Source organism: Anas acuta, chromosome 7 (assembly GCF_963932015.1).
Source record: "Anas acuta chromosome 7, bAnaAcu1.1, whole genome shotgun sequence".
Lineage (NCBI taxonomy): Eukaryota > Metazoa > Chordata > Aves > Anseriformes > Anatidae > Anas > Anas acuta.
In genome coordinates, this window is record NC_088985.1 from 16,831,701 (window position 1) to 16,844,402 (window position 12,702).

The 12,702-nt window shown below is 47.5% G+C and overlaps 1 protein-coding gene across 25 annotated transcripts in view; it reads left to right on the forward strand.

Moving 5' to 3' along the window:
- The window catches only part of CAMK2G (calcium/calmodulin dependent protein kinase II gamma), a 109,389-nt gene that overhangs the window by 42,808 nt on the left and 53,879 nt on the right, over positions 1 to 12,702 (forward strand). For 24 of the 25 annotated variants that reach the window (XM_068689435.1, XM_068689437.1, XM_068689453.1 and 21 more), the window contains exon 3: positions 5,639 to 5,698. In XM_068689435.1, the coding sequence (XP_068545536.1) occupies positions 5,639 to 5,698 (60 nt within the window). Of the gene's footprint in view, positions 1 to 399; positions 452 to 5,638; positions 5,699 to 12,702 lie in introns of those variants that run through there. The other variant, XM_068689442.1, reaches the window with a different exon arrangement.

The following is a 12,702-nucleotide window of genomic DNA, read 5'->3' on the forward strand; positions in this document are numbered from 1 at the left end:
AGGTCCTGGTGCGGGGTGAGGACAGGTGGGCTGTGTTCCCGAGCAGCCCACGCAACGGGGGCCGGTTGGGAGCAGCAAGGTTACCTCCTGGCAAAGAGAGAAGCAGGGGTTTTCTTCCTAGCACAGTTTTTCATTAAATACAGGAGATCTAAGTGTGAGTTTTTTTCTTTTTCCTGTGCTTAAGGAAGAATCTGCCCTCCCATTGGGGTGCTTAAACTTCTAGATAGCTTGAGAAACCGCCTTTGCTTTCTTTCTCTTTTGAGGCAGGTGTGCTAAATAAAGGGCGAGCTTTAGCCACATGACCTCTGTGTAGTTGTTGTTGGGTAAAGTGAGCAAATAAATAGAGCAGTGGGTGTGCTCCTCGGCATCTGGGGCCATCGCCGAGCAGTGCTGGTTGTGGTGCTGGTTGAAGAAATGATGGTAGAGCTCGCTTTTTCCACCATGTTTTTGGGTAGGTGTGAAATTAATTGTTCTCTCTGATAACATGGTGTTTGGCTTTATTTCTGTAACTGTTTTGTCCACTCTTTCAATTACTTCTCAATGCTGTCTTCTGCTTGCCAGGAGCAGGAGCAACCTGAAGCAGGCACGGTTTTGCTGATGTGTGCTCCTGGAGTAAACCAGGCTTCTCTAGGACAGGAGGGGTGAACGAAAGGCAGGGCTCCTAAAACTCTTTGCTCACAGCTCCTTTGGGGAGCTTGCAGCAGGAGGCTGGCTGGACGCTGTGTTTGTATCGCGGCCGAAACACATCCATCTCATCCCTCTGCAGCTCTGGGGAGAGTCAGGGCATCAGAGCTTCACCCAGTGATGCTGGGACCTGTGCTAGCAGCATGTGCAGGGTGGCAGCGTCAGCACCAGCCACCTCGCTGCCTTCCCCAGCTCACGTTCAGCCTGAACCCTGCTTGCCTGGGACTCGTCTCACTCCTGGCTTGGTTGCAGGTGGCTTTTTCTGGAGCCAGCCTTCTGTAAGTGCCTCGCAGCTCCATGCAGGCGCGTTTCCCTCTGCTTCCCCTGCAGCCCCCCCCTGCTTCCTAACAGGCTGATGAAGCGCAGTGACCTTTTTCTTCATCTTTTTTTTGGTGGTGTTATATAAATGTTCTCACTTGACAGCTCTAGGCTGCGGCAATTTGTAGGTGTCCTGTGCCCTGTCTGTGTGGCTGAAAATGTTCTTCCCCAGGCCTCTGCTACGCTTGGAGGAGAAGGAACTGGTGAGGAGTAAACGTGCTGAGCAGCAGGGCTTGTAGACAGATGCTAGAGCAGAAAATTGAGAACTGATTGCCTTGAGTAAAACTGAGCCCAGAAGCTGGGTTTTTCATTCTCCACCCATCTCTGCCACAGCATCTTCGTGGCAACAGACCGAGGTGGCCAGACACTGAAAGGATTTTCTTACAGAAGAGTCAGAAACGCTCTTTTGTTTCACAACCAGCCATGCTCCCCTCCCTGCTGGAGATCCTCAGTTCTTTGTGAGGGAAAGCCACCTGCCTTTTGCTTTTCATTTCTGTTTGGGGCACCTCTGTTTTACATCACTTCCTATTTTCCTGCTGAAGTCTGATGCATTTATACTATACGGGCTGAATTACCGGGGTTTGGTGTCTCTTGATCTTGGGCTGGGTATTGGATGTACCCAGCTCTGTTAGTGATGGTTACAGCCGGGATGTGGGCTGAGCACTGCCACTGCTGCCCAGCTGCTGTGGGGGCCGCGCAGCTGCAGGGGCTGCGTGCTCACATCACAAGGTGCAGTTTCACTTTTGCAGGTCCTTCACTTGGACCAAGGCTGCAGACAGTATTCTTGTTCACTGTTCAAGCAAACCTCAGAGAGGTCGGAACCCAAACCTCAGAAATCCCGGTTCTCTGAGCAGTTTGTTTCTTATCAGGTGTCTTCTGAGGAACTGTGGTGTGAGCGTTACTGGAACGGGGCTGGAGTAACGGTGCACATCCTAGAGCAGTGTTTGCACAGCAATGAAACGAGATACTTGGCTCCATGTAGTTCCAGCTGTTGGACACAAATGCAGAAATCTTACCCCTACAAAGGCCTGATAACCAGGCATAAACATTCGCACCTTAGTTTGCGTGCCCAACGTGGGGAAGTGTTGTCCTGCTGCTTTTAAGCACCATCTCCTGAAGCATTTATGTTTTAAATTTTGCTACAAGATAGCCTGCATAAACTGTGCTCCTCTGTGCAGGTGGATAGTCACTGGTTCAGATTCAGATAGAAGGGCTGTCCAAACAGCAGGAGCCTCTTTTTTGGCTGGAAAGCATGAAATGAATATTAGATGAGTGCTTGTAATATCCTGTACTTAAGTTTTAAGCATCAGCTATTGTTCAGGGCTAGACGGCTCTGGAACTTAGCAGGAAAAGAGCCTAATGAAATCCAATATTTGGAAACAGGAGATGGGTGAATTCAGACTTGGAACGGCAGCGCAGAGTTCTGACAGGAAGGGTAACTAACGCTTGGAGTAACTCCTGTGGATATATGGCTTTATTTACCACTTGAAGTCTTGGTTCTGTTTCTTAAAGGATGTTTCAGGCAAGGTGTGGAGGTTGCTGGTGGAAGTTGTGTGGTTGGTGAGAAGCAGGAGCTGGGCCTGATGCCCCAGACAGGGGGTCCTGCGGTGGATTGGGGTGTGCCGCTGCGCTCACCTGCTTCCACCTTCACTCCGCAGGTGGCTTGCAGAAGTCATCTTGGTCTTTTGGGGAGAGGGCGGAGAAATGGCTAGCTTTGCAAGCTCTTGATGAGGCAGGGCTCTGAACCTGCATCTTCTCCTTGTCCTTCTCCTAATGCAGTCAAGGAGAGCTGTGGTTCTGGGAGCCACTGCAGAACGTGTCCTCGAGCCCAACCTTCGGCTCTACTGGGCTGGCAATTTTTTCTGTTTCCTATTGTGAATAACAGCTGTTAGAGCAGAGAGAGAGAAGAAAGACTTCAACTCTTGCTTATTGCTCAAGTATTTGGGTACTGGGTTGTTTGCCCCAAGCACTGCCTTGACTCTGCCACTGATGCTGGGGGAGCGCAGCGCCTGTGCTGCCCCCAAAGGCTCCCCAGGGGATGCAGGGGCTCTCCTGGGCCATGGGCGCTGTTTGGCAGGTCACGAGCTGGGCCGTGATGTGGCGCTGCCTGGGAGGGGTGATCCTGCAGGCAGGCGAGGAGCCCGGCCCAGCCCAGGCTGACCTTTCGCTGCGGGGCTGGTGCTGCCGCGCTGGTGCTGCCGGGCTGGCGCGGCCGCGCGCCGGGGAGCGTGCTTTCTCTCCACGAGCTGTGCTTGAGTTGGCCTGTTTTGTTGCCCTGGAGACAGAGCAGTGTGGTATGCTTTCCCCCGACCAGAAATAGTTTCCTGTACCTTGTGACCGGGGCGCTGTACTCCTCTGCTGGTCCGTGGCCAGGCCGTGCGGTGCTGGAGGGCCGTGGAGCGGGGTGCTGACCTCCTGTCACAAGTTGTGCCGTGCCTGCTGCCCGTGATCTCTGCCGGCCCTGCCCGCTCCCCTCCCTCTGCAAGCGGGTGTAGGGTTGCAGGGGAGCAATTGCTCTTGATTTACATCTCCCGTGGCATTTTGATGGTTATGTCATTTTGTTTGAGCCTCGCTCCGTCAGCTGTCCGTCCTGGCTGTCAGGGCTCGGTGGCTGAGGAGCACGTGATGAGGCCTTACCTCTCCTTCCCCCTTTGCTCAGCTGTTTTTGCCGTCTGCTTCCCCTTGTCCTTGTGCTCGGGAACAGATTCCCAGCGCGTGTAACTGTGCACGAAGGCAACGTGATCTGGGTGGGTGAAGGATCCCCTCCTGTAGGGGTTCCAAGTGGAGCTGGGAGGGTAAGCGGGGAATTTGCGAGCCCCGGGCGTGCGCACGGGTTCCAAATACCTCGTCTGAAACCAGGGTCCTGCTGCGAGAGCGTGGCCTGGCTGCAGGGTGCTAGCGCAGGCTGCTGCTTTGCAACTGATCTGCAAAACTTGGGTTGTGAGGTGCTGCTGAAAGGGGAGCCAGGGCCCCCGGCAATGCAGGCGAGGAAGCGCTGGCTCCCCGGGCCCTGGTGCACTGCGTGGATCCTCTCCAGGCTCCTGCCGCCTGCTGCTTTGCTGGAGTGGTTCTGGCACGGAGCTGTAAAATATATGCAACAACAACAATAATTTCCAGAACTGAGAAGGAAGGAGAGATGAAAGGAGTAATTTACCTTCCCCCTCCCTGAACAGCAGCAGATGAGGATGTAAGCACATCTCAGCCCATATAAAATATTAATTGGGACATTTTCTACAGTTCAGCAGTGGGAAAGAAGACAGAAATCCTGCAGTGCCCTGAGCTGCTATTCCCAGCTCAGGAGAGGTGTTCTGAGCTGCGGTCTGCTGTGGTCTGTCTCTTCTGCTCATGGGGAAGAGAACAGTGTCTCAAAGCTGCTCTGTGCAGGGGGAAGGGAAGACTACACAGAGACCGTGGAGCTGTGCAGGCTGTTCTCAGGCAGGGCAGTGTTGATGTGGGTGTCCAGTGGGGTTCGTGTAAATCAGAGGATGCTGCACTTCTACCAGGGGTCTGCCAAGCAGCCAAGGCCCTGCTTACTCCTGGGGAAAATCTTGGGTGGCCCTGGGGATGCAGAGGTGTGTTTTCAACCCTATGTGCTGAAGATCTGCTGGAGAAGAAACATCAAGATCTGGCAGTCTACTTTGCTGTTCTCTTTATCTGGTTGGGCTGGGAGGGAGGGCAGTCCTCTTCTCTTGCTTCTTTCTCCACATCTGCATCCCCAAGGGTTAAGAGTTCAGCAGCTTCTGGGGCTGCCCCCAAACGTTTGCCTCCCTCAACTCCTCTCAGTGAAACTGTGCTTTAATGGAGTAAAAATCTCCTGTCTGAGCCTCAGCAGCCAACAGGCCTCTGCTTTTTGGCTGAGATGGGCAGAGTTGCCCTAGCTCCCTCTCCTTTCCTTGCCCTCATGCATATTACATTTCTAAGAAGGAGAAACTATTTTCTGCTCTCCTTGATGTGTTTGTCGTTAATCCAGCTGACTGTCCTGCTTAAACTGATACTGCCTTTGGGCTGGAATGGGCATGTTTAGCATTTGGGCAGGGCTTCTCGCCTGGAGGTCTGGAAGTGCTGGGTCAGCATTTCCCCAGTGCCGCGGGCCATGGGTGCTGCAGCACGGTTACCTTTACGGCTCGGTGGAGCTGGCAGTGTGGCGGCTGTGCCCAAGCAGTAGCTGTGTATTTCTCCCTCCTGCTCTGCCTTTCTTCCCCACTGTTTCTCTGAGGTGGCAGCAGGTCCTTTTCCATTTCATCTGGGCTGTTTCTTCAGAGGCTGTTCTTCCTCTTCTCCAGCTTTGGGGAAGGGGTAAGTCTCAGAAGAGACTTCACGGGGAGCGGCTTTGTGTGTTTGTGTGCCTGATGGAAGAATGGTGTCGTGCTGCTGCTCACTTTGAATCCACACAGGAATATCAGTGCAGCACTAACTCTGTAGCAGGAGCAGAGGTCCTCTGCAGCCTTGAATGCAGGTGCCTGTACCGCCCTCGTCTGCAAGAGGTGTGAGGTTTTGGGAGACGGTTCCAGCAATTCCCGGTCTTACCTGGGCCTCCGGATGTCTGCTGGGTCACCGTGTCCCTTTCTTTGTTGAATATGAAAAAGAGTTGAGCTCAGAGTTGTGGAGCTGAACACCTTGTTTCTTACTCTTTCAGATCACCAGAAACTGGAACGTGAAGCTCGAATCTGCCGACTTCTGAAGCATCCAAATATTGGTAAGCTTCTCTGGGTTCAGAGGGTCAGGGGTGAGACAGGAGGAAAGCGTCTCGTGGAGCATGCAGTAAGGGAGCAGATGGATTCCAAATGTTCACCAGAGCTTGTCAAACACGCCTGTTGGCATCACCTCAATTTCTCTTTGACAAATTCTGCATGTGACCCTGTCCTGTTCCTTTAGCATCCAGGCCCAGCAGCACACCCAAGTGTGCTGTATGTGTGTGTCCGCTTCCCATGCAGAGCTTCTCCTGCTCTATAGGTGATGCACAATGTGGTTAAAAAAAATAATTAAAAAAAAAATGGAATAATTTTATCTTGAAATACAAGAAGGCAAAAATAAGACACATCTTCAAGCCAAAACCACAGTTTTTAATGAACTGTAGAAGGAGGGCATGAATTTAATCTTGTTCCAAAGCACTATGGAATATTTTGCTTAAAGGTTTCTTTTAGTGACCTTTTATGGTGCTGGAAGTTACCTTGAGCAAGGTATTTGCACCACTTATCCTCCCTTTTTTAGGCTCTAGGTAAAACCTGTAGGACACTAGCAAAGGTCTAATTTAATTTCATTTTGGGGGCAAAACGCTCAGATACACCAAGTTGCCACCTTCAACAAAACCAATGCTAAATGTGTGGGAAACCTGTAGTGTGGTTGGATGGTCTTTCTTTTGCTTAGCTCTGTCACCATAGGTAACTTTAGGGCATCTGTGTGGTCTCCTCACTTCCAGCTTCCTAATGGTATGCTCTTATCCTCTAACGACCTGGGAGAGGAAATTTACTTACAGCATGCCTCACGGACCGGTATCTTTAAGCTGTTCCACATGTGATGAAGTAATTTCAACTAGGGTAGGACTTCACGACATGCACATCACCTTAGCAGCAGCTTTTCAGCAGAAAGCTTGTTGGATCTGAGTGCAATTACGGAGTTCTGGCATGAGGAGAGGAGCAGTGAGCACCTTCTACAGTAATGTGCAGTGATTGAAGTGATGAATATACCAGCCAGTAAACTTAGTGCTTGACAGTGTTTGGAATTACAAAACTCATGCTACTAGCTAGCTACTGAGCTTCATTTGCCCCATAAGGCTCGTTGCCCTTAGTTTAGTAGGTGATGTCATTTTTTATTTTGGCCTGGACTTAACTTTTATCATCTTTCCTTTTATCAGTTCTGACATCTTTTCTTGTCAGGTCTCTCACAGATTAAATGTTGTACCCAAGAGAATAAGCACTTTTGTAAGTAAACCCAACTGGAAACAGAAACATTTCACGTTCCTCGTTAATTCTACAGCTGGTTCTTCATCTGCAGCGAGTAGTGATGCTTGTCTCCTGCTGTATTGTGGTTTGGAAGAGCGTTTGGGGGAATGTCAGTGGTTCTTGAATTTTCTGCAGAGCATATTTTGTCTTCCTAGAAAGAACAGTTCTTATTTTAAGAGAAAAGAGACGAGTCATTCTAAACTCAATGGGTGGTTGCAAATAGCAATAACGCAATTGTGTCTTCTGCCTACAACACAGAGTTGAAGTGTGGTGAAAAAGACCTCAGGAAGTTGTATGGTCCATTCAGCAGTTCTGTGAAAAAATTTTATACCTCGCTCATTCAGGCATGTTTGCTCTTAAAACCATATAATAATAACACAGCCTCTAGCAGCAATCTCTCAAATGTTTAATTCTTCTGTCAGACATTAGAAAAAACATACTTTGCTGCTGTCTTAGCTTGTTGTTTCTATTTCTATCCAGTGTATATGTAGAAAGTAGTTTTTCTTTAGCGTAACTATCTTTTACATATTTGAAGACTGTTATCATGTCTCTTTTTAGTCTTTTTTCTTCAGACTAAACAAACCCAGTTCTTTCATTCTGCTCTCATACGTCATGTTTTTAGACCTCTAGCTCTAGTCTTTTTTTTTTTTTTCCCTTTCTCCTTTGGATTCTGTCCAGAGACTTAATATCTATCTTGAAATGGGATGCCCAAAACTGTACGTGGGAGTTTAAGGCCGTGTTAGCAATAGCTATAGGGGGATAATTGCTTCACCTGTCAGACAAAAGCTATTCTTCTTTTGGCAAGTTTCGCAGGTCATGGATGTTTAAGCATATTGTTGATGCACATTTGTTTTCCGACACATTATTGTCTCTGACTGCTTTCTGCAGAACTTCTGGCAAGCAAATCGTTTTTCCATCTTGTACTTTTATAGATGAGGATTCCTATCAAAGTGGGTATTACATTTGTCCCCATTATAATATGAAAGTAAAAGAAGTGTTTTAAAAAAAAACCACTGTATGGGTTCTCCCCAAATTTGTCAAGACCATTTTGACTTACTTTCTGATACTAAAATATGCTTGCAACTCCCACAGTAACATGCCTTTCAATAACAATGCTGTATATTGTGTCATGTAGCTGGTTAATGAAGCTGTTGAATACTGTTGGACTCTGCACAAACATTTCAAGATCTCACTCGATATGTTGTTCCAGTTTGACAGTAACAATTCTGGGTATGTCTTCTCAGTGACTTGTATCCAGAGCTAGCTTACAATCACATATACACATATTTTCAAAATCACTTATGGAAATAGCATGTAAGATGCTGTCAGAAGCCTCGTTGGAGTTCAGATAGTACGTGCATTGCTGCTTCCATGTTCCTTGCACTTGTTATGCTGTCACAGAGGGAAATTGTATTGTTCTGATATAGAGGTAGGTTTTTTCCTTGAGTCGTATTGGCAGTTAGTAATCACCTAGTTACTGCAGCTCCCTGTTGTAACATCTTCTGGATGAATACTTGCTTTGTTGCCTCGGTGTGAGCTGTGCTAGCAACACTGCACCAATCCTGAAGGATTATGCAGATTTTGCATGCTTTGCACTCACTTTAATGAAGAAATAAAGTTTTGTTGTTACCGTTTTTGTTGGAAACTGCATTGCAGCACGTCCTGCTGTTCTGCAGTGACCCGAGCCTGTAGTGGGTCCAGGGCAGAGGATGGCAAGTTAAAGCCCTGTGAGGTGGGCTCCCTTTTCTCCTCATTCTGCCTGCACGTGGGATATAAAGCAAACCCATTGAATTTATTTCTCACCCATTTGCAGTTGATTCTGGTGTGGTGATTCCAGGCTGCAGCATGCTGACTCTAACACTCCTACTCTGATAAAATAAAGGTTTATTTGGGCAAAAGGAATAGTGGTATTTCCATTTGTTGTTGCTCTTTGTGAAATGACTGCGCTCTGAGTTATCCTCGCATGCCTTCATCAAACCTCAGCCCTAATTATAGGCTCTTGCTCTGTAATTGGGTGTTTTGCTTGTCTTTAGATGCACATTATGGTGAAGGTAATCACAGTGGAGTAATCCTTCAAAGAGCTTAGTGCTCTGCAGCGTGGTTAGTCCTTGATCCAGAGAGCGTTTCTGTCTCTGGACAGAAGAAAGTTGACCTGAGGCCATTCTCTGACTCCCTGGCTTTTGGGATCCGTACCGTGTTCTCACTGGGAGCCATCCATCTGCAAGTGCCATTACGAGTGGTCACATCAGACTTGATTTCACTAGAGGAAGGATTTCCTTGACTTTCAACTTGTGTTTTCAATACTCCTGACAGCTTTCTAATATTTAGTGTTCAGGCTCAGAGAAACCACTTGCCAGACACGCTCACCAAATACCGCCAAATTGAACAGATCAGCGGTCTGTTTTAGAGGGAAGATGGATGCAGCAGTTACCGAGGATACGGGAGCCTCAGAATGAGGCAGATAGCAGCACTGCTGAAACCTCCGTGTCCAGAAGCAGACAAAATGCTTGTGGAAGTCAGCAGCAAGAGTTGTGGCTCCACAGGGAATGGCTTCACCATGAGCAACCTGGCGTTTTAGTGGTTCGTGTACCTGTGCACCTTGCAGGCATTTGACATGGGTGTGTCTGGGAACATACAGAATAGAAGGGGATGATGTGGCACTTCCTGCCCTTGGTCCCCACTTTGCAGGAAAGAAGCAGGTTTCTGTAAGCAGGCTCATAGCTCAGCCCCTTCACTTGCAGGTGTTTTCCCAGTTGTGCTACTGCAGCTTGAGCAAAGGCCAAGATAAAATAAACTTCACCATTGCTTTCTTTTTGTTGCAGAGCTAAACTTGCAGTATTCTGAGTATCATCTCTTGCTTACTTTTGGTCTTCTGCTTAGTTGTAAACTTTATTTCAATCAGCCTGTGTGTTAGATTTAAGTCCTGTAATTCAGCCACTACCTAGGGATTCTCTGGTGGAGAATTCATTTTTTTACCCATGCTACCTATCAAATACCAGAGCAGTGACATCAGGGAAGCCTGGTATCTTCCTATCCAGATGTGAAACGTGCAGTGCTCTCCTCTTCTAGGATTCTCAAAGCAATGACAACGCAGAATTGGATAATTCTTATTCATAGTTCGGAAAACTTTCCTCTAGCATTACTGTGTTTGTCCACCGTGTTTTTAGGTGTTCCCCTTCTCCTTTTAAATTTTCTTTATTATGCTAGTCTAAATATGTCCCTATTCTTTGGACTTGTCACCAGATGATCTGTCCTCTTTCTTGAGTATTTTTAACCCAGCTGTACAAAAGTAGCTCTTGAATATCTTTTGTTCATAGCTCAAACTGAGCACTTCATTATTTTGACCTTCTTCAAGGCAATTATTGTGTCCCAGCTTACTGCAGCCTTTGCTGTGAGGAACTGCGTGCACTTACGTCTATAACAACAAAAACATATTTAAGAGAGGCTGATAGTAGCCAAGTGACAGAGCCAAATTCTGGTTCTGATTTCTGCCTCCATATCCTTTTCTGAATTGCTTCAGAGTTAATTTCTTTGAGGGAATTTATAGCAGCAGTGAAACGCTGTCTCAGCATCTATCAGAATTATTGCTTTTTCAGGTTTTTCCTGCTTCGGAGCTTTTCTCTAAAATACACTTGCAGTTGAATTCTTGTAATTTTAACTTCCATCTTCTTAAATAATGAACTGTGATTTTGGATAATTCCTTATTTAACATAGGGAGAAAATGGCCCAGAAATCTCGTGTGGATTAGCAGAATTTATTTTGACCCAGTTCAGTTTTATTTCCTTTGACAAGTGTGTCCTCCTAGTACCTGTGTCTCATGGGAGTGATTTTAATGGATATTTATTTAAAATTACAAAAAAGCTTCCAGTCTTACAGTCCCTGTGTGCTTAAGTGATGGCTATGATCAAGGTGTAAGTTGCTGTAAGGACAGGGAAAGATTTGGTGCTTGTGTCTGCAGCCCCTTGGAGAATCCCCCAGCACTCAGAAGTAGCCCGGGTAGGAAGTGGGGTGCCTGGCCTGCCGAGCCAGCACTGGTTGTGCTAGCGTCATGGTGTCAGCCACCACCGAGGTTTACTCGTTCCTCAGTTGCTCATCACGACAAACTCCTCTCGCAGAGCAGGCCCTCGCTTTTCCCCACCTTCTGGTGTTTTCCTATCACCTTTTTTTTTTTTTTTTTTTAACAAGAGATTTGAATTGCTTCCTAAGTGAGCATGAAAAAAACTGTAGGCTGTGTTTTGCTGTAAACAGCAGATTTCCTTGTTTTCATTTGGCTGCAGACATCCAGGCTGCCTTTGCCAGTGGGACAGGAAGGATGCCGTGCCCGAAGAGTAGCTGAGAGGCCGGGCATTCCGCGGTGGTTTGGCTGCACTTGCTCCCTTGTGGCAGCTCAGTGGTTCCAGGTGGGATGCTCCCAGACCTGGCCAGCCATGTCCAACTGCTGCCTGCGCTCTGAGTCACCGGGGGCTGCTGTTCTCAGCTGAAACCCAAGTGGGGAGTGGGAATGGTGGAGGGGAAGAGGCCTTGTGGAAGAGTTATGGTTTGTGGCTTTCTTAGCTGTAGAGCTACGGAGCACAGGTCAAGCCAAGGTGATCTTGGCGTGGCACCTCTAAGTTGCTCTCCTGTGAGCTGCAGGTTGTAATTCACTGCTCACCCAGATGTGAGGAGGCTCCCCAACACTCCAGGTTTTTATTAGTCCACCTTCTTATTTCTCCTCCTTCCTTCTGTTTCTTTCACTAGCTGTTGCTTACTTACCCTTTGTTTTCTCCCTTCTGCATCCTCTGCCTGTCATTTTGCCTGTAGTTTATAAGAAGCATTTCTCCATAATCCTGCTCAATTTGGGGCTGGAGTGACAATTGCGTTTTCTTCCTTGCCAGGGAAGTGTTTATTCTGTATGTCTGTGTGGTCTGTGCTAGCGAGATGCTCGGGTTGCATTATTCATCTCTCTAGCTGGGAGATTTAGCCGTACTCAAGCAATTCCTTAAAAAATAAAATTAAAAAAAAAAGCAAGTGGGATGCCAGCCAGCTCATTGGGCTTAAACTCAACAATACTGCAGAAGGCAGAGGAGGATTCCCCTGCTGTTTTTCCCCTGGCTGGAATAGCATGGAGGCAAGGGAAGGAACCTCCCTTGGGGCTGACCCTGCCCGAGCATCAAACAGGTGGCTCCCACAAGCTGTTTTGCCCTGATGATGGACATGTGAGTAGCAGAGCTGCAGCACCTTGGGAGGGACCTAAAATTTGTTGTGGTTTCTTTTTTAAAACATGCTATTTATTCTAATGAAGTAGATGTTTTCTGTGTATTTTCTTTGAGATAGCACTGAAGTTGGCTTCTTGTTGTTACTTGATTTTATTTAGAAAATGCTCCAATATAACATTTGTGGTTATCAGAAGTGCTTGGCTTATCTGCTAGGCGGATAATCGGAAATTAATAACAACAGCTCTGGATGGCCCCGATGGCCCTGTTATCGGGAGAGTAGGAAATCTTCCTGCTAACGCGCTCCTTGGGCTCATGTCATGTTTGTGTAGGGCACAGGGAATGTTATGGATCGTGTACTGAACTTTAGCCTCGCACTACAGGCTTTGCAAAATGAAAAAAAAATATTTAGTTGGCAGTGAAATGTTTAAAGGCACTTTGAATGTGTTCTTTTCTTTACTTTTTATCTGTGCAGAAGGACGGGTTTCTCAACAGGAAAGATACTGCTCTCCCTACAGCTTCTGTCTGGGCTGTGGATTGCTGTGCACCCCCAGGAAGGGCACTGC